This window comes from Falco rusticolus, chromosome 13 (assembly GCF_015220075.1).
Source record: "Falco rusticolus isolate bFalRus1 chromosome 13, bFalRus1.pri, whole genome shotgun sequence".
NCBI classification, from domain to species: domain Eukaryota; kingdom Metazoa; phylum Chordata; class Aves; order Falconiformes; family Falconidae; genus Falco; species Falco rusticolus.
Window position 1 is genome coordinate 11,887,022 of NC_051199.1, and position 19,717 is coordinate 11,906,738.

Below are 19,717 nucleotides of genomic sequence, written 5' to 3' on the forward strand. Positions count from 1 at the left end.
AATCTGCTGATTCTGCATCCTTGATAACAATGAATGGACAGTCAGGAGGATTCTGGGTGTTTAATTTGAGTATTTGCTTGCATGAACAATTGTAGCCTGTCTATTGGCAGTGCCTTGCACATCCTCTGTTGTAAAACTGAATTTATTCATTTAAGTACTCTTAAAGCAGCTATTAAATCCTTTAAATACTTGATAAAAAGAGTGGGTAACCATTGTAATTAAAGCATAATTCTGAGTATAAGAAAAGTTAAATGAAGGAGACTAATGATATAGTAAAATACAACTGTTTGAACCATTCATGCTACTGGAAGCAGTATGTTTAGTACACTGAACTAGCTGTTAGCATGCAAAATGGAACGCTCATCAGCAGGAAAAAAATGTGTAAGATACTTCTCACTAATGCTCTAATGCCTTTGTCTTAACAATGCATTTTGTTGACATCAAGTTTCTGCAGCAACTTTAATATTTTTAATTCATAGTCTATATGCTCTGCATTCAATAGCAGAAAGAGAAAATTTTTCAAATTATGTTATATCCTTTGGACAGTGAAGAAACATGGTTTTGCTAGTACTCAGAAAAAAGCTGAGACACTATGAATTCTGTGGTAATTACCCATCATAATTAACCAATAAACACTTTCAGAACATGTAGTCCTTTAGGTTGATAAAAGGTCTTCATTAGTTGTTACCCTGTGATTTTAATTGACTCCATGGTTTATGTCCTCAGTAGAAGGTAATGAAGTCATAAAACAAAGTCACTGAATCCAGAATTCACAATGGGTTTGATAGCTGATACAACTTTAGCATGCCATGTGAAGCTGGTGGATTGTCTCTCTTTCTTTCAGCTCAAAGACTGATAATGACTGGGAGCTTTGTTAAGACCAAACTGATACCATGTCATAACACCTATTATCACATCTATTATTTGTGCCCATCCAATGTGACTACCACAGCATTACAGTCTCAGGACAGCTGTACAAATAAAGAGGATGAAGGTAGTCATGCTCATGTGGAAATGACAAATTAGCTCAGTTAAAATGAACAGAATATTATGCCTGCTCTGCCATCTGATGCCAATAAATTCCTTTAGGATTTCAATGCCTTGTTAATTGTCTAGGTCAGGAACTACCCATGCCAAGACTATGGTCTGTTATTTTAGCATATCCTGGGCTTGACCTGCAGTAAGAAACTCACTTTTGACAAAACAAGACTTTTTTTTTTTTTTTTTAATTAAGTATGTTTCATAAGACTAAGACTGCAAATACTTCAGAATCATGCAGCGAAACATTTAATACTGTCTGGAAAAGGCAATGGCCAAGGTTATTTGGAATTACTTTTTTTGGTCACCTGAGACACCAAAGAGCACCTTATTTTTTGAGTGCCCTGAGCACTTAATTGTCTGAAAGCACAATGTTTTAAAGGAGTCTTGATTAGAACTCAAAAAAACTGGTTCATGCTACTAGAGTGAATTCTGTCTTGCTTCTCATTATTGATGAAGTCAAAAGTCCAGTTATTGTCTTCAGTTAGGACAGTACCCTATGTTACAGGCTATGTGGATGTGCCCGTGATTTGTGAAGTGCATTTACCTTCTGTTCACATGAACAAAAATGAAAATGTCCAGCAACTCTACAGAATCAGATTGTAGGCAAATAATATAGTGCCCTTGTTCTTTCTGCACGAGACTCTGGCTTGTAACCAGTCTTTCTCATTTTACCAGCAGGACAGAGAAAGGGAGGAAAGCAAAGCAGTTTGGGGGCAAGAGAGGAGTGCACACAATTGCATTTACAGACAGATGTTTTCTTTTGCAATTTGCTTAGTGAGGTGGCAGCATCTGCTGCTACTCTAAGCTCCACCCATGTCGTCTCCCCTTTTGGTAGGGCAGGTCCGTTACTGAGCAAAGCCATAGGTTCCACGGCTTGTAGGGTTATCCATTCTGGGAAGTTTCCACTCCTCCACTCTTAACTGTGTAGGACTGGGACAAAAACCATTTTCACTGTAAGTCAAGGCTCCAAATTTTAACTTTATCAAGATCAGATAAATCTGAGAAAGCACACAACTTATCATTAAATCGCCTCTCTTGTCCTACCAGAGAAAAATTTTCCTGTGACTGTGGGTTAAACAATGAAGGGGGGCTCAGACTAGTATGTAGCATGTACTTTATTCTCAGTTTGTTCAGAAACAGCAGATCACATAATGACTTCTCAGGATTAGATAACTTCTTTTTTATAGTCATATTTTGAGCCGATTAAATATAATAGTAACTCTTGGTGCTTGACTTGTCTCAGCATCTGGATCACGCTGCAAAGTACTGGAAAACTTTGTGCTCTTTTCTCATATTTTTCAATGATTCACTATGCTACAGGAACATAATACCTGATGCTACTGCTTAGTATTCACAGTGATACTTCACAGAAGCACAACAAATCACAGAAGTGCTGAAAACATTTTTCACGGTGTACTTTGTTTTGTGTTTCAATTCTGTGGAACCATGAAAAAAAAGTATCTAATAAGCCAGTGGGTGTCGCTATTGTGTTAAACAAACACTGAACAAGACAGAATTTGGCACTGAAACTCTAAAAAACACTTAATGAGTGAAAGCAGAGCTCTGCAAATAGAGGAGCATTTGAAACCACAAGTAATTAACATCAGATTAGCTAATAAAATTAAGTTTTGCTCAGGTTCCCTTTATTGAAACAACTCACCAATTGGCAATTTTTGGTTGACTCAAATCTATGAGAAATAATGATTTTGCAGAGTCTTGTCTTACCTAATGTGGAAAAGCTTGCCAATCTGCAGCCCCTGAGAAAACCACTATTTTTAGTATGGTGGGACAGGAACCAGAAGTATTAAAGGAAAGAAAGATGCTCAAGAACAAAAGGAGGGATAATTTAACAAGATCAGAACACCTGAAAAATGTGGAAACATGTCTAATATGAAAAATGCTAATTTACAGATGCTGTAGCTGGCCATTGTATATGAAGAACAGCCTTAAAGAGACCTTATGGTGGGAGAATGGAGTGATCCTGTTCCTATTCCACATTCTGGTAAGCAGGTTCCATTTCCTACCAGTTCAAATACTAACCTCTGGAGCCAGAGAACTGCCTACTGCTCTGCTCAGTTATATAAAATAATGTGTGGTCTGCTTCAGTTATTGATTCAGGCGTCTCATTTCTCTAGGTCTGTTTTTCTGTGGTTCTCAGTGAATGTAAGTGAAAGGCAATAGAAATACTACAGAAAATAATCAGAAATACCACAGAAAATAATTGGTCTCAGGAACTTTTAAACTGTATCATAGCTAATATACTGGGAAAAATTATCAACAAGTATGAAGCAAATAGTGGGAGAGCTCTGGGATTCCTCAGTGTGAATACATCTCTGATAGTGGATTCAATTAAGCACAGGTGTTTGATATCAAATAGATGGATTTTACATACTCATTTCCTGAGTGTGCAGCTTGAAAATTCAAATATAAGTGCTGGATATACTATGTGAATGACAGGCTGCCATTGCATACTGATGTGCAAAAAAGTGTAATTTAATCAATGCCTCTTGCTCCCCAAAACAAACAGAATTTGCAGTTTCACAGTTAGTGAATCTTAAATGTGTTTACATTGTGCTGTAAATCAGACTCAGTTAACCCACAGGATCTACTAGGGAGATGTAAAAACCCACAAAATCTATTAGGGAGAGGTTGCAAGAGAAGTGATGCCAGAAGACAGACCTACTATACTGTTAAATTTCACCATTCTCACCCCACTGCCCTGAGGTATACCTCAGCTGACTTTCTAACTTACCCGTGACAACCAACTGACTTAGCATCTCTTGTGAAAGCTTACTCCTTACACCTCAAATGCCAAAAAATGTGAGACCCTTCGTTTAGATTTTTGTTTGCTAGGTTGTCTCCTACACTAGTATGAAAATAGGCCACTTGCTTCATCTGCAAAAGAACGAACATTGGTCTTGCTGACTTATATTTATTATTCACTTTGCTCCAGGCATTTCACATGATCTCATAGAAGCTAGATCAGGTTGGGTCATGAATAGATGCTTGCTTTCCAAATCTACTTAACTCTATAAACAAAGCCAAAGGAATTGAATGGGATCAAACTCTGGGGTCGCCACAGGACAGGTTTACAGTCGGTCAGTGCTAACTGCAAACATTTTTTTAACTATCTAAATTCTGTTAGAGCAGCCAGCATTTTTTGAGGCCTCTGATACCACACTGCAGGAGTTCAGGAAATTATTTCCCAAGTTAGAGAAAGAGGAGGAAATGGAGGAAAGGTTTCACTGTCTGTTGGACATATCAGGAGAAAATTAAAATCACACTTTATGGGAGACCAAAGAGAAGGAGGGGTAAAAACCCTAAAGCTATGAAGTTGTTGTTTGCCTCTAATTAAAAACATTGACTGCTACTGCCTACTGGAAGACCGTACATCTTGGCTGGAAGAGGCAGGAGAAAATCTTAATTGTTCTAGCCTGACACTAAAAATCACATAGAATGCTCACTGCTGCATATACTTTCACTAATGACATTCTCCCCTCGTTTATCTGTTCTATAGTTCTTAAATTAATATGTATAGTAGCACACAGGATGTGCAAAGAGATTTAACAGCACATTTTAATGGTGTCCTATAGAAGAAAGAGTCCTTTTGGCTTGTGACATGAGATCAAGAGATAAATACTATAATGTAAAACTAATTCCAGCAAGGCTGTAATCCCAATTAAAAAGAACTCGAACTTTCATTGTAATGTGGACAACTGTAATGATATCAGAAAGGGATATGCTACTCGTAATAGTGACATTTTTCAAACAGTGGTTTCTTGGTAATGAATAGTAGTGTAAATCTGTTTATAGTACAGTTATCTAAGGTTGAGAGAAATAAAAAACAACAGGTATACAAACTCTTTAAAACCCAATATAACAACCAATGCATAAGATTATTGGTTTTATGTAAATATTAAATAAAAGTTCAGCTATTGCTTCTACTTTTTTTCCAACTTGCCCAATTTCAGTACATTCAAGTATGGCCATGGCAGTTTCCTTTTCTTATTCCTATGGTCACCTTTCTACTTAAAACCTCAATGACCTTGTTAACTTAGAATGAAGAAGGCTTTCTATGTTGACATTTAAAAGATTTTCAAATGGACAACTAGAAGGAAAAGCCTTAATTCCCATTGCATTCACAGTCATTTGTACAGTTTTCTTACACTGTCCTGGTAACCACACCTTTAACTAATCATACTTAAACTGCATTCAATAAAATGGGTAGAAAGAAATGTAATTTTGCCAAAGACAGTAGGGCAAGATTTGAAGTCTTCAGAGTATGCTGCATTCCTGACACCCATTCTACTCAACTCATACACCTAAATATATTTAGAGTTTAATTTTACATGTCTATTCTCTTATTACCCTAGTTTTTTACTGTTTTAGTGAAGAAACATTAAGGATATGGGCTTACACAGCTTACAATGTTTTTAGTTTTACAAAATGTGAACATGCTTCCCTTGTCACTGGTAATTACAAATAAACAAAGTTGATTTATATCATCTTCAAGACTTTTGTTCTACCTTAATTTTAGTATAAATCTTTGTTATGGATTGACTGGTCTGCTCTAAACACAGAAACAACCTGTTTGTTCACTTCACTAGCTAAATTTCCAGTGACAATGCTTCCACTGAAGGTCTAAAATGGAAGGCAACATTCTAAAACCTGTAAAAGGGCAATGTCATCAAATACCTGTCATAGCGTTCTATATGTAAACAAAAATCCCTCAGATGAAACTAGTAACAATATTTTCCTCACAGTCCACTGACAAAGTGAAGCCCTTATCAGATGGGCACCCCTTAACTCTGAACCTATATAACTGCTGTTTTATCAGGAGATAGATACTCTGACTGCTCTAAAAATCTCCTTTTCATTAGTGTGTGGAGAAGGATGTAGGGAAGTAACCATCAGGATTGTGTGAAACAAACTGCTCTAGGTTCTTATGTAGATGTGTAAGTTGGACCAGCAGTGTCTATCTAGCACAAAGTCTGCATTATGATACAACATCGCATCTTTCCTATGGATAATAATTCCTATGTATTCCACCAAGTGTATAACAAATAATGCACTTTGTTGAACAGCCTCTCCCTCAGTGCACTTTCAAGAGAAGATAAAAGTTAACAGAAACTTTCCATTGAAACAGGAACTCTGGTAGTATTCAGCCAACAACAAAGATTAACATACAAATTGTCACGTTCCAGCTAGTCTAATGAAGGATTTGGTTGCAGTTCTTGGAAGAGTCTGAATAACATGTTTAATCAATTAATAATAGGTCTGACCTTGTGTGTTTCTACCACAGATGATACCTTAGCAGTACAATAATGAGACAATTTGCCCTTTCTCCCTGTAAGTCTTAGATTACCATGTTCAATGGAAGATCATGAAGGGAATACCCTACATCTGGCTCCCTGTGGTAAAAGAGATTTTAAAAAAAATAATAGATGGACTAGTCTACATATATCAATGTAATGCAGTACATATACTGATGCAGCTTACTCAGATGCTGCCTTTCTTATGCAGCCTCTGCAAAAACCAACTGCAGTATCAGGGGCTTAACAAAACCGTATAAAGACAGAATTTTGAGGGCTGCTACAAGGTTGGCTTTCCAGCTGGTTTGGATGAGATTACTGTTCCACTGCCTTTTGCCAGCAACTACATAAATTTTCTAGAAAGTTTTCGTGCTTTCAGCATGTTTGCTGAGGGGACCAACTCATTCTTAATTTTGACAGCTACCCTGTGCTGTCAAAATAGTGAAAAGGGAAAAAATATCATTCTAGGCAACCAGATTTATACTGTTGCCCTTATCTCAACTTCTTTACAGAGAAGGATTATTTAATAAACTGTACACTTTGAAATTTTAGGCTTGCATACTGTGTAAGGCCAGAGGTTTTCAATGATTATTTATTTCTTGCACTTTAAAAGACAGGATTGAGGAAGACATGAAGCTCTGAGGAACCAGCCTGGGAGAAGAATTCAGACAGAGAAGTAGATAAAGCAGATGTTTTGCATTCTAGGAAGCTAACAATAAGATAAACAAATCTTTTATTTTGTAATGGGTAGTCTCGGCAAAAGCTAGGAAAGCAAAGTTAGTGTGTCAGAGTGTACAAGCAAAACACATCAAAGTTTAGAAATCAACAGCATTATAGGATTATTATAGAAAATAATTCATCACCATACATTAGTACAGAAAATATTTGCAACAGTCTATCTGATGTGGTGTTTAGTTAAGCCATATTTAATGTAGGGTCTGATAAGTACTTTGATTTCTTGCTAGAGAGCTGGGTGGAGAGGAACCTAATGAAGTTCAAAAAAGGCATCGGGGGAGGAGCAGTCCCATGCACCAGCACGGGCTGGGGCTGACCTGTGGGGGGGCAGCTCTGCGGGGAAGGACCTGGGAGTGCTGGTGGGCAGCAAGGTGCCCATGGGCCAGCAGCGTGCCCGTGAGGCCAAGGTGGCCAGTGGGACCCTGGGGTGCACTGGGAGGGCCATGGCCAGCAGGTGGAGGGAGGTGATCCCCCCTCTGCTCTGCCCTGGTGAGGCACATCTGGAGTGCTGTGCCCAGTGCTGGGCTGCCCAGGTCAGGGGAGACTGGGAGCTACTGGAAAGGGTCCGGCAGAGGGCTATGGAGATAGTGAGGGGACTGGAGCATCTCCCTTATGAGAAGAGGCTGAGAGAGCTGGATCTGTTTAGCCTGAAGAAGAGAAGACTGAGGGCATCTTATCAATGCACAAAAATACCTTAAGGATGAGTGTCAAGAGGCTGGGGCCAGGCTCTTTTCAGTGGTGCCCCGCGACAGGACAAGGGGCACAGAAAGTTCCTTCTGAGTATGAGGCAGAACTTCTTTACCTTGAGGGTGACAGAGCACTGGAACAGGCTGCCCAGAGAGGCTGCAGAGTCTCCCATGGAGATGCTCAAAACCCACCTGGACATGATCCTGTGCTACTTTATCTAGGTGAACCTGGTTTATTAGGGGGTTGGACTAGATAATCTCCAGAGGTCCCTTCCAATCCCAACTATTGTGTGATTCTGTGATATTGATTAACGGAAATGATTGCATGAAATATAAATTCATTTTAAATTGGAGACACTTTAACCATCAGTGTGTGCATACATATTTCAGAGCTGTTTCAGATAATGGTACAATTCTCAGATTTACATTTTCATAGTAACATTTAATTTATTTTTAAATGTTATTACACTTCTGTTTGGCACTTAGGTCCAGATCCTTGGAATTACGTAGAAAACGAACTGCAAATGTGTGAGCTATCGTTCACTTTATCTGTGGTGGGGAGGACAGCTTAGGATGGAGCCACAACGACTGTGGTGGGCATGTATTATTGACTGATTATGGGCATGTAATTCAGAACTTCAAGGCTACTGAGAGAGAACCAGAATCAGGGAAATTTCCTCTAGCTTCAAAGTCAGTTGTTTTTAAATTGCACTTCAGATCAGGTTTTTGGTATCCAAATCAGTCTATTCAGTACTGCTGAGAGACACTGCAATGCTGCTAGTCAAAATACTTTTCCTGGAATGCCCTTTTGTTAACACAGTGTTACAGAGATAGACGTATCCTAGGCCCCTATTATGAAAATCCTACAGCATGGGGGACTTTGGTTAGACATAATCCTGGAGGATTTGGATAGGATCAAGGACACCAGAGCAGTGATCATGACACAGCAAAGCATAAAGCTAACAGCAGAAGCACAGGAAGGAAAAGGTGTGTCTTGCTTTTGTGGCAACTCAGGTTGTACACAAACAAATGGGGCATGCAGGTCTTCTAGAAACTGATCCAACATGTTCAAGCTTTCTAACCCTAAGCTTTAACATTAGCACTTTGAAAGAAAATAATTTCCATCACTAACTGACAATGTTTAAGTTGTTCACTAATCAGGACATGTATCTAAATAAGTCCTGCCCTCATATAACATTTAAACTGTTATCACTATATAGATATGTATTTCAGAAAGAACAGACAAGATAATTGAAATATGGTACAGTGATGACTAGTTTAACAAATAGCAACATGCACAGTTACTAATTTTAGTGTATAACATGAAAATGCCTTGACTTCATTCAGTGTTTTACAATTATTTACAAGGCAAAAACAATCCAGATTTTTTTAATATACTTAGTGCGATAAGCTAGTAATATAAAAGTCTGCAAGCTTTTCCAGAATCACCTAACCCAAATAAGAAACACCTAAGTTCTCATAAAACTAGTAAATGGCATAGACATTCTCTTTTAACTAACCTCTAAGTAGAAAATGAGCATAGATCTCTAAACTTAATATATTATTAAGAATGACCTTTGTCTAACTACTAGGCTGATCTCAAAGAATTCTTAACACAAAAAGGGCACCACAATTATTACAAACCTAATTTACAAGCAAACTTGGTTACAAACAATCTTAACTTCCTTCAATGACAGTTGTACTTTGTACCAGTGAGAGAATTATGCTAGTTTGCTATATTCAGACTTGTTTCTGTCTAAATATTGATTTATGTCAACCATATTGATTTTAAAGTACAGCAATGTGCACAAAATGAACAGTATTTACAACACTGATTATCACTACTTCTAATCGTCACTTACCCTTGATCCTTTTTCTGGAAAGCACCGACAAACTGAACAATCCTGTCCCGCACATGGGTCAATATATGCATATCCTCCCTAAAAATTAAAAGTTTATGGATTTATCAGTGTGCAACAGACAACAATCACTTCATCAAATATTGTCAACTGGACATATTATCCAATTAGATGATTTATAAGGCAAAAGCTCTTGCTACCCTTGCATAACCGCAGAGCAATTTCCTTCTGATGAAGAAACTTGGCATAGCAGCAAACATCAGAATATCATGTAGATCTTCAGCTTGACATATATGAACATTTTCCAATGCTTGCTTAATAGAAGAATGCAAACATCAATACTACATCTGAGATCCTCCTAACATACTTGGACCTCTCATCAGCATAAACATGCTGGCAAAGGAGAAGCAATAAGCAAAAGCTTATTACTGTTGCTGTAGAAGGTGAAAGACATTACCTACAAGTTATGTTAAGTAATGCTAAATATTACAGCTAAATACAATTAAGGAAATAGACTTCATCTAGAAAAAAAATTAACAGACTCAGATTTTCATTTGTAATAATATGAAATTTGTAACTCATCACATTAGGTTAGGAGATCGTTTAACTACAATTAATAATAAAAGGCAAAACAGGCTGAAGAGCAACAAGCCCACTCAGCAATAAAGCCTTGTATTCAATTCTTGTCAAATGAAAAGAAGAAGTATGTGCATGGTATTATTACGCATTGCCTACCATTAATTTACCTATTTCTTGTATTGAAACTTTCTGTCATTGTCCTCTTAATAGCAAAGAGGTGACTACTTTGTTCCATCAGGTTGCAATGAGGAAAAAAAGCATATTTTAGGAGAAATGAAAACAAAATGAAATGTAAATTCAGTAGATTTATTCTATGGTAAGTGAACAGGATTTTATTATTTTCTATTCCCTGAAATATAGTATTAAACATATACCAATTATACACACCATATGTATTTATAAACTCAGATGGTAGGAATGTCCACTAGGTGACATTATTTTTTCAGCAAAATTGTGTAAATTATCAAAGTCCTTTAGAAAAGTATGACAAGGACTTAAAAGACTTAAGAATAATTTAGGTAAACAAGTAAATAGTGATAACATGAAAATATTTGCTCAGTGTGGATTTCATTTTTATCAAGGTCAACATTGTTTTGTTACTGGTTTTAATAACCAACAGAACACCACAGGTTCATACTTTTTCAAGGAGAAAACACCGACAAATATTAGATAAGGAGGAACAAATCTGTTCTTTCTATCTACAATATTTTTAGAATATCTGGTACTCCCAAACCTCAGAACAAGAAGGTATGACAGTATCTCTCACAGATTGCTTCTCTTTCACACACTGGATTTCCCATGAAATTACTAATCTACTCCACACTAGTCTCTCACCTAGTTATTAAAAACTTGCCTCTACTGGAATGTCAGTGGAATGCAAGTTTCTAATAACACATAAGCTGTTACCCTTTGTTCTAATTGAACACACTTATTTTTAAAAAACTTTAAATTTTCAACAGTTCATTGAAAAAGGGATGACTTGGAGTGGGATGGGAATCAACAAAAAGCTTTTAAATATTTGAAAGAAACAGTGAGGGCACGGCAAACAGGTTAATATGGAGGACAGTACAGAGAGGAAAATAAAGTAGATATTGAGACTATATGACATATGAAATTTTGGCTTCAGAGATGGGAATGTACAGGGAGGCCAGTTTAAGATCTAGACTAACGTACAGGGAAGGGCTTGAAAGCTAATGTTTAATATATGCTATAATGTAAAGCCATTGAAGGGACTTCATGAGGAAGGAGACAGACTCAGTGCACAAGAGAATACAAGAGAATTTTAATGTGCGGCTTTCCAAAAGCATCTAAAGATGCCAGAGTTAGAATCTAGAAGAATCCAAAAGACAAAATCACAAAATAGTTAGGCTGAGCAACAGGAACAGAAAGTGAGAACTGCAGAAATACTGAAAGAAACATCACAGTTTTCCCACAGAAATATAGGTCATTTTGGTGTATGTAGTGTTACTTTTTTGAACTACACCATCATATCTATTACCTATCTAAAGTATGTATCAATGTCACTTACCCCGTCAATTTCTTGTGCTGAAAAAACAATCAGAAGCCACCTAATTGAAAAAAAGGAGAAAGCTAAATTAAAACTAAACTTCTACCATCCACCCTTCACAAAAACATAGCCTCTAAGTAGTAAGAAATGTGTATTAACACGATTAAGTACTGTTTGGGGTGATTATATAGTAAAAGAGTATATTTATAAGGGGTATGCACCGTCAGGAAATGGTCAGCACATGCTATGTATATTTGTCTTTTTGGATTTGTGAGTACAAACAGATAGGCATGAATAAGACCATGTAAGAGTTCTTGTAACTTCCCCCTTATAAGCTATTTCCAATCCCACAATTAGGAATGGCCAGAGAGAAAACATCCTAGACAGATTTCTCCACAAACACCATCGGGTGAAGATTGCGCAGAGCTAGAGGTGATCTGCATCTGCCCCCAAATGAATTAGCAGATGCTCTTTTCTTTCGCTCGGAGAGAGGGAGAGAGAGAGAAAAGGCAGGGAGCAAAGCAGTACTCAAACTAGCCACAACTCCAGAGCAGCTGCTGGGGAAGCCCAGCTCCATGCCAGCCATTGCTAGTGATCAATTATAAAGTTGAAATCATGTCTTTTATGATTTCTACATTCAAAAAACGAGAATAAATTAAAACAAAAGGTAGCCCAAAATTTCTTCAGCAATACTGGAAATAACCATTATTATTGTTAATACTAACATGATCATTAATGAGAGCTAAGGTGCTCACTCATTATATGAAGTGATAAAATAAATACAGCCATTATATATAGACTACTGTGTATTTATCCTCCAGGCTATAGTGAAGTCTGTATCAAAATTACTCCAACCCTGCAAATATTTAGGCATTTAGTAAATTTTCCCAAAGTCCTATTGATATCAACCTCTATTTTTTCTTTGTTATTCACATGGCCAACTCTTTGGAGTTGAGAACTGTGCCAGCAAACTGATGATTACTTCCCCTGACTATTAATTATTCATAGATTCAAACTGCAAATTATATAACCTGCACACGCACTGATATATACTGATAAACACTGACAAATCTAACATATTTTAGCCATTTCCATACCTTTACTTTATATGTTTTTTAAACCCATGTTGCCTGCTACTTTTTTTCAATCACAGATTTTACAGAAACAAAATATTTATGAAAATAATTAGTGGTAACTGAAGACAGAAGCTCATACTTGCTTCTAAAGTTAAACAAGGTAAATGAGAAACAAAGGACTGATAAAACAATACGAGACTGCCAGATGATCAGCTATAGCAGAAATGGTAGAGAAGTTTTGTGCATCCCAGTAGTTCATACTTTAATGCATCAAATAAGAAAGGATTTAACTTCACAGGGACATTTAAATCAGGTAGCAGAAAATAGCATGTTTATTCTGTGATTGTTACTAATTTAAGGCCATTTTTGCTTCTAACCTTCTGAACCTGAAGACAGTCTCTTAAATATTTTTTTTCCTGTATCAACATTGGCCAGGGGTGAGTATTTTTCATTTAAGAAAATGTCAAGTTCTTATGAAGCCCTTGCACAACTGAAATGGACATCTCATAATGACATTCTTGATACATGGTGCTGCAATCTTCCCCTTTTCCAGTCATATAGAGCAGGCATGTATTCGCCATATTAATCTCTGTCATTTCAAAATCCCTGCCTCCTGAAGCCAAACAGATGTTGCCTATGTACTCCAATCAGTACAAGACTGTAAAGGGTAACTCACAAATAATGCAGGAAAAAAGGCAAGAAGAGCTACCCTTGGAGAGGTGGCTGGGATAGAAGGCTGCTACAATGGGGAAAAACTGAAAAACAAGGACCCTGCGTTTACATAAACCAAATAAACATGAAAAAGACACTGGAGAGAGTTCAGGTATATTAGCACAACACAAGACCACCTAGCAGCGAGGGTGTCAGGTTCAAGCAAGGTACATTTGCTGGGCCAAGTTCCCAGCTAGAAAAGCATAATATCACATTCCTAAAAAGCCCAGTGCATGAAGTTTTATAAAGAAGGAATAGTGGATTGACTTTGCCTGGAAGATGTCATTGAGATAGAATCACTGATCCCACACCACTCTGAAAATTCCAGGCCATGGTGATCCTAATCTCCTAAGGATCATTTTCCTCCAGAAAGAACTCCTGCCACAGCTGCTAGGAAGTATTTCCATCATAGTCTGTAAAAGTTTTTTTCATGCCTTTTAATAATTCTCCCTCATCTACAAAATTATTCTGAGACAGGCAATCAGGTTTGAATTGTTCATTACTTTTCTCCAAACATATTCATCACTAGAATGTAGAAATATCTTTCCTCCTAAAATAGACTCAGAATTATAGTTCCTGCTTCCTACTATTTAAATAGTGTAGTAACTGAAATTTAAATGGTATAAACTTATAGACCAGCAATCAAAATCAAATAATACAACAAATTATCATATAGGCTTATCAAATTTATGACAGGCTACAAATAATTTAACTGGTTATTTCTTATTACTGTTAAATTGATAGCTAAGAATGTATCTCAGTGACTCTAGTAAAAAAATTTAGTGATCTGTAAAACTCACCAGGCAGCTGTGATAAGCCACGTAATCCGTTCAAACGAATCCTTTGTTAATGCCATTCACACTGATTGAGGATCTGTATATGCAGCACTTTTTATTTCTTCCTTTTTTCTTTTTTTTTTAAACAGCAGGTCTTCTCTTTCCTTCTGTTTGTGGATGGTCTATAAACACTGTTCCATATTGTTGTTGTTGTTTCCCCTCTGAACCTGTTTATATTAAAAAAAACATTTGATGGACAAACATGAATAATTACTGGATAACCAAAATATGTCTTAATCATTTACATATGTCATACTGCACAGCTTTATGTTGGCATTACATTATATTATTCATATTCAGGCTGCGTTTTATTTTTTCAGCAACTCAATTATTTCAAGGGGACTATATATGAATTTTTACAGATCAACATAAAAGGGTACAAGATTTCAGCCTATTATAAAGTACATTAATAATATAAATAAAATAAGCAAGATTGTGAGGCAATACAATACTGCAGGGACAGATAGCCTCAAATGGAAAATTGTAGCCAGTCATAAAGTGTTAGACTTTTCAGAAATTTGTTCCTGTTGCCCACTATCCATATCATTATTTAATTATCCAAACAGCTTCTGAAGATGAAGAAGAAATTGAAATTGGGTACATTTGCTTTATTATTAGCAGAAAACCTTTTATTTTCAAATTAAAATCCATTTTGATCCAAGCCATTGATACAGTTTGAAGTCATACTTAATGCATGATTTGAAGACTTAAACCATTCTGCTTGCTATTTCGTCATGGCTACGTAAAACCTATCTTTTTCTTAACAAGCTTCCAACAGTTTGAAGTGTTCAGCAGCCAATGCAATCGTATAAGGACTACAAAGTGTTATTTAGATTGATATATCGAATTGATCTAATGTTTTACAATTTGTAGTAATCACAACGGTTACTTCAATAGAATACTTGCCTAATTCAAAAGAAAATAAAATATCCCCAGCATAACACACTCAATACCACCAAAGGAATAGGTTTTATACAAGCATCACCAAACCTCAGTTCATAAAATTCTCAAAAGACAGCAGGGGAAAAGCTGGCACTATAATATAATCTACACATTAGGTTTCTAGACAAGGACCAAGACGACAGACAACTTCATTCTTAGAGTGTCTGATAAAATAAGACCACGAGACATGAGCCATAGTTGGAGGCAGACACACAACTACAGTTATCGAGATATGAAAAATTAGAGAAGACCTAACTATAGCCTCATTACATCCAAAGAAACCAACATCATGTATAGCAAGACCACTGAAGCTGCAAAGTCAAGGATTCAGAAGTTAGGAAATAAAAATTAGGGTTCTGTGCTCAATTTTAATGTGGTTCTTTTATGCATATGGTTAGGATAGTAATTTTAGGTATAAGAACATACATGCTGTTTTGCATAGGACTTCTGTCTCATTCATGATGGATATATTCCATGCTCTTTTCATCCTTTCCTTAAGCCCTATTTTTTCTTTTACAGTGGCCTATGAAATTTTGTACTTTTTACTAAACTCATACAGCTATAATGTTTCCCATAAAAATATTCCTTATCTGCAAAAAGAGAAAATATTGTTATCCTGGTTTTACCATAGAGAACTGAGAAAACAAAATCAAAGCTAAAATCATTAAGTATAAGTTACTGTGAAAAAAGTCAAACTTTAATTTCTTTCAGCTTTCAATTGGTTTCTAGTGTTAAGGTTGACCTCTCTGTTGTTCATGCACTGGTGGGGTTTTTTTCTCCCTAAGTACTTCTACAGATAGCTGCAGGTAGATGTTTTGACACAACTGATGTTAAGCCTGCCTGGCCAGCTGTTTTGCCAGACAAGGACATCTCTCTGAGTTTGTAGCTCACTGAAGATATTATGGATTACAACAATATCAGCAACAGTACTATGCATCAAGGTTTCATACACTTTCTTTGGATGGTTGCCATCAATTATGGCAGTAACAAGCAGGAGAGAGAACATCAATGGCCGATCTTACCTTTGTTCCAGCTCCACGTTACTTTGAAGTCATATATCTGTGTCCTAGAAACTCACATAAAGGCATATATGCTTTTATGTGACAATCTCATAATGCAACATTACTTGCTCTTTCTCAAGTATAGCACACAACTACCATCCAGTTGGGCCACACTATATAGCAGCCAGCAGCTCAGGGTCTGTGAAATAGGTGGTACCAGGTTATGCTCATGAAAGGCTTTCGGTTTTTAGTTCATGAGTAGTTCCGAAATACATTTATATACATATATTATATTGCTGTATATTGTTGCTTTTTCTGTATAATTTTTATAAAACCTGTAACATGGGATTTCCTGTACAGCATTCCTGAACACTACCGATAAAAGTAAGACCACAGTGGCTGGCCTGGCCAACACCCTTTCTAAGTTCGTGCCACCTCAGAATAGTACTTTATTTGGTGAGATGTTACTTTAAAGATGCAGTACTTCTGTCAGTGACATAAATGTGATAAACTTTACATATCGCTAACACTTTACAAATCACATTTCCATTCAGAAAACCTTTATATTGTGATAAGCTATGCGGAAAGCCTGGGGAGAAACATTCATCACCTATTTCTCACTGGTTTACATCTATGCAGTGGGGCAGCACTTTGTCCTTTCTGGGACTTCTTGGTCTCCGCTGTCTCATTAAGAAAACACTGGAGAGAGAGAAAAGCGTTGCTGAAAGGAAAACACGGCGGGCAGCGCCCGGGAGCGCCCGGCCAGCGTTGAGATGGCGCGGAGGGCCCGGGCTGCGGCCGGCGCTCCCCGGCACCGCCTCACACACGCACCCGGCGCTGTCGCCCCGCTCCCGGCCGGTGTAACCGGCCCGTTCTCCCCCGCCGGGCCGCTGCCGACGGGCCCAGGCCGTGTCCCTGCCCGGGCGGGTCCCCGCTCCCGCCGCGCAGCCCCGAGGCTGTTCGGGCGGCGCCCGCCACCTGCGCCCTCACGGCGGCGGGGGAGAAGCAGGCGGGGGACGGAGGCAACCCGGTAACCTGGGACACCCCCAGCTGTCCCGGAGCGGCGCTGCCCCCCTCAGCGAGCTGCTCAGCCCCGGCAGGCGCCGAGACCAGGCGGGACGGCCCATGACGAACACCAGGTACTGTCGCCCAGGGCTGCCCTTCCGTGGCGCTCACCTCAGCTCCCAGGCGGGAAAGCCCCCGGCTCCTCGCTCACTCCATGCCCGCCGAGGACGGACGGCGGCTGACCGGCAGTGCCCGAGGCAGGAGACGCGGGGGGAGAGGAGAGGGGAGGAGAGGGGTGGCCCGGCCGGCCCCGCCCCGCCCCGGCCCCCGTGCCCATCCCAGGGCGCCGGGAGCGGGTGCGAAGCAGCAGCAGCCCCTAGGCCAAAAGCCGCGGGCGGGCGGGGGGCAGAGTCCGAGCGCCCCAGGCCGAGCTCCGCGGGACGCCGCGCAGGCAACGCCGGACGCGGGGATGGCCGGCAGGGGCTGCCCCAGCCGCCTGGCGCCACTGCTGCTGCTCGCCCTGCTCTGGCCGGGCCGCGCCGCGACGGCCGAGGTGAGTGAGCGCGGGGCGGAGGGGCCGGGGTGGCGCGGCGGGACGGCGGCGGCTGCGGCAGCGTCACCTGGGGCAGAGCGGGGCGAGCACCTGGCCCCCTCCGCCGGCACGTTGGCAAGTTGCGAGGAAGATGGGGTGAATTTATTGTATTTACAACGGTACGCCTCACCCGCGCCGGGTACCTCGCAGCCGGGCACGGCGAGGTGAGGTACCGTTACCCCTGCGCCGCTGCCAGGCAGGGATAAGCGCGGGCGGGGAGGCCCCAGCGCAGGGCGCTTCGTCACCGCTCGCCTCAGGTGCGAAGGGGAAGCACAGCGCGGCGGCAGCCTGGCCGGGGTGAGGGTGCTCCCTGCGGGGATGGGGGGCTCCGTCCCGCCGTGAGCACGGAAGGCGGCCCCGGAGGCCTGTCCCACGGGCAGCGCGTCGCTCTGCAGGGGCAGTGGATGTGGCGAGGACAGGGCGGTGCTGGGTGCGGATGGTCTCTGAGGTAAATGCGCTCAGAAGCAGCGCTCACCGGCCGAACCACCTGTGCTGCCTTCGTTACAAACTCGATTTACAGTTTGTCTTTCAGGTTTAATGAGTGTGCGTCACCGTTTGGTCCATAAATTGTACTGTAGTCATTGCCGTTCCTTTCTCCTCTGTCTGGTTTTAACATTTGGATTGTACGTTCCTAACTGGGAGATGAGCAGTCATCTGTGAGTGTAAATCGGTCGGTGTAGCTCTTAACGTTTCTGGCAGCTACCGAACAGAAATCTGCCAGTTTCAGTAAATTTCGGATAGACATCAAACACAGGAAACTGCCAGTTTCAGTAAATTTCAAGTTCTGTTTCTCCCATAATAGTCAACAATGTTAATTTCTCCTCACATGTGTGAGTAAAGCTCTAATGCAGTGCATCAGAATTTTTTACTGCCTATCAAAATGTTTTGCAGTTCAAGGAAAAAAAAAAATCTACTTTGTTATTCTGCTGTAATTAACTGAAGCAGACTAATTAGTAGTAATGTTTCTTCTGAAATACTGTAGCTTTTTCACTTGCCCATCCTGGGTAAAGTGTCTGGAAACAGCATAAGCACCTCACCAAACATGTTTTTCTTTCATGGCACTCTGACTAAATTGCAGTCAAGTTTAGTCATTTAACAAAGATCTAATTGTTTTGTTTGTAATGGAATTAAAATACCTCTTGGTTATTATGTAGAACAGAGGTACCAGACCTATTTGCAAAGTACGTGTTTTCTGCAGAGTTGTTTCAGGCTCTGCCTAGATCTGATCTTTGCTGTAAAAGCCAGATGTGGAAGAGGAATAAACTCAAGACCAGCTTCTGACCTAGTTTGTTGTTCTTTATTCCATTCTTCTCTTCCTCTGCTGGTACCTCCCATTTATTGCCCTTGTTTCTCCTAAGAGGTGGACATCATCAGATGTGCTTCTGGATAGCTGTTAACAAGTGCAGGCTGTGTACCAGGCATTCCTCCCCCCGTCCCCCTGAAACACACACTCATACTTTTTCTAAGCCTCTATTCCGGCTTGATCTTGTTGATCTTGTCACCCTGTTTCGTGTTTTTACCTACAAAGGAAGGGAAAAGGAGGTGTATCAACAAGTAAGACCTCGCATATGGCCCAGTAAAGCATTTCAACACTTTTTAGCAACCTCGGTAGAATCCCTGCACTTGTCTTTACAGAGTTTCACCAAGTGATTTTGGTTTGACACAATTAGATATGGATGCATCCGTGTTGTTACATTTTTTGCTTTATCCTGCGGTTGCTTTTATATAGGTTGCTTAAAAATTTTTTTAGTATCTTCCCATTAATTGCAAGGGAAGTTAAATCTCAGATTTGCTTTAGAAGCTTTTCCAAACTCAGCTCTGTAGCTATTTCCTTT

The 19,717-nt window shown here is 39.7% G+C and overlaps 2 protein-coding genes across 3 annotated transcripts in view; one reads left to right on the forward strand and one right to left on the reverse strand.

The window, feature by feature from the left end:
• The window catches only part of COL4A4 (collagen type IV alpha 4 chain), a 79,886-nt gene extending 62,356 nt beyond the window's left edge, over positions 1 to 17,530 (reverse strand). Inside the window, exons 1-4 of the mRNA XM_037406130.1 lie at positions 17,462 to 17,530; positions 14,307 to 14,509; positions 11,741 to 11,780; positions 9,637 to 9,714 (exon numbers count right to left, since the gene is read on the reverse strand). Of these exons, the coding sequence (XP_037262027.1) occupies positions 9,637 to 9,714; positions 11,741 to 11,780; positions 14,307 to 14,362 (174 nt within the window). The 5' untranslated portion in view covers positions 14,363 to 14,509; positions 17,462 to 17,530. The remainder of the gene's footprint in view (positions 1 to 9,636; positions 9,715 to 11,740; positions 11,781 to 14,306; positions 14,510 to 17,461) is intronic.
• Positions 1 to 19,717, forward strand: part of COL4A3 (collagen type IV alpha 3 chain) — an 84,622-nt gene that overhangs the window by 3,420 nt on the left and 61,485 nt on the right. The window contains exon 4 of one of the 2 annotated variants that reach the window (XM_037406107.1): positions 2,953 to 3,043. In XM_037406107.1, the coding sequence (XP_037262004.1) occupies positions 2,975 to 3,043 (69 nt within the window). In that variant the 5' untranslated portion in view covers positions 2,953 to 2,974. Of the gene's footprint in view, positions 1 to 2,952; positions 3,044 to 17,639; positions 17,844 to 19,717 lie in introns of those variants that run through there. The other variant, XM_037406106.1, reaches the window with a different exon arrangement.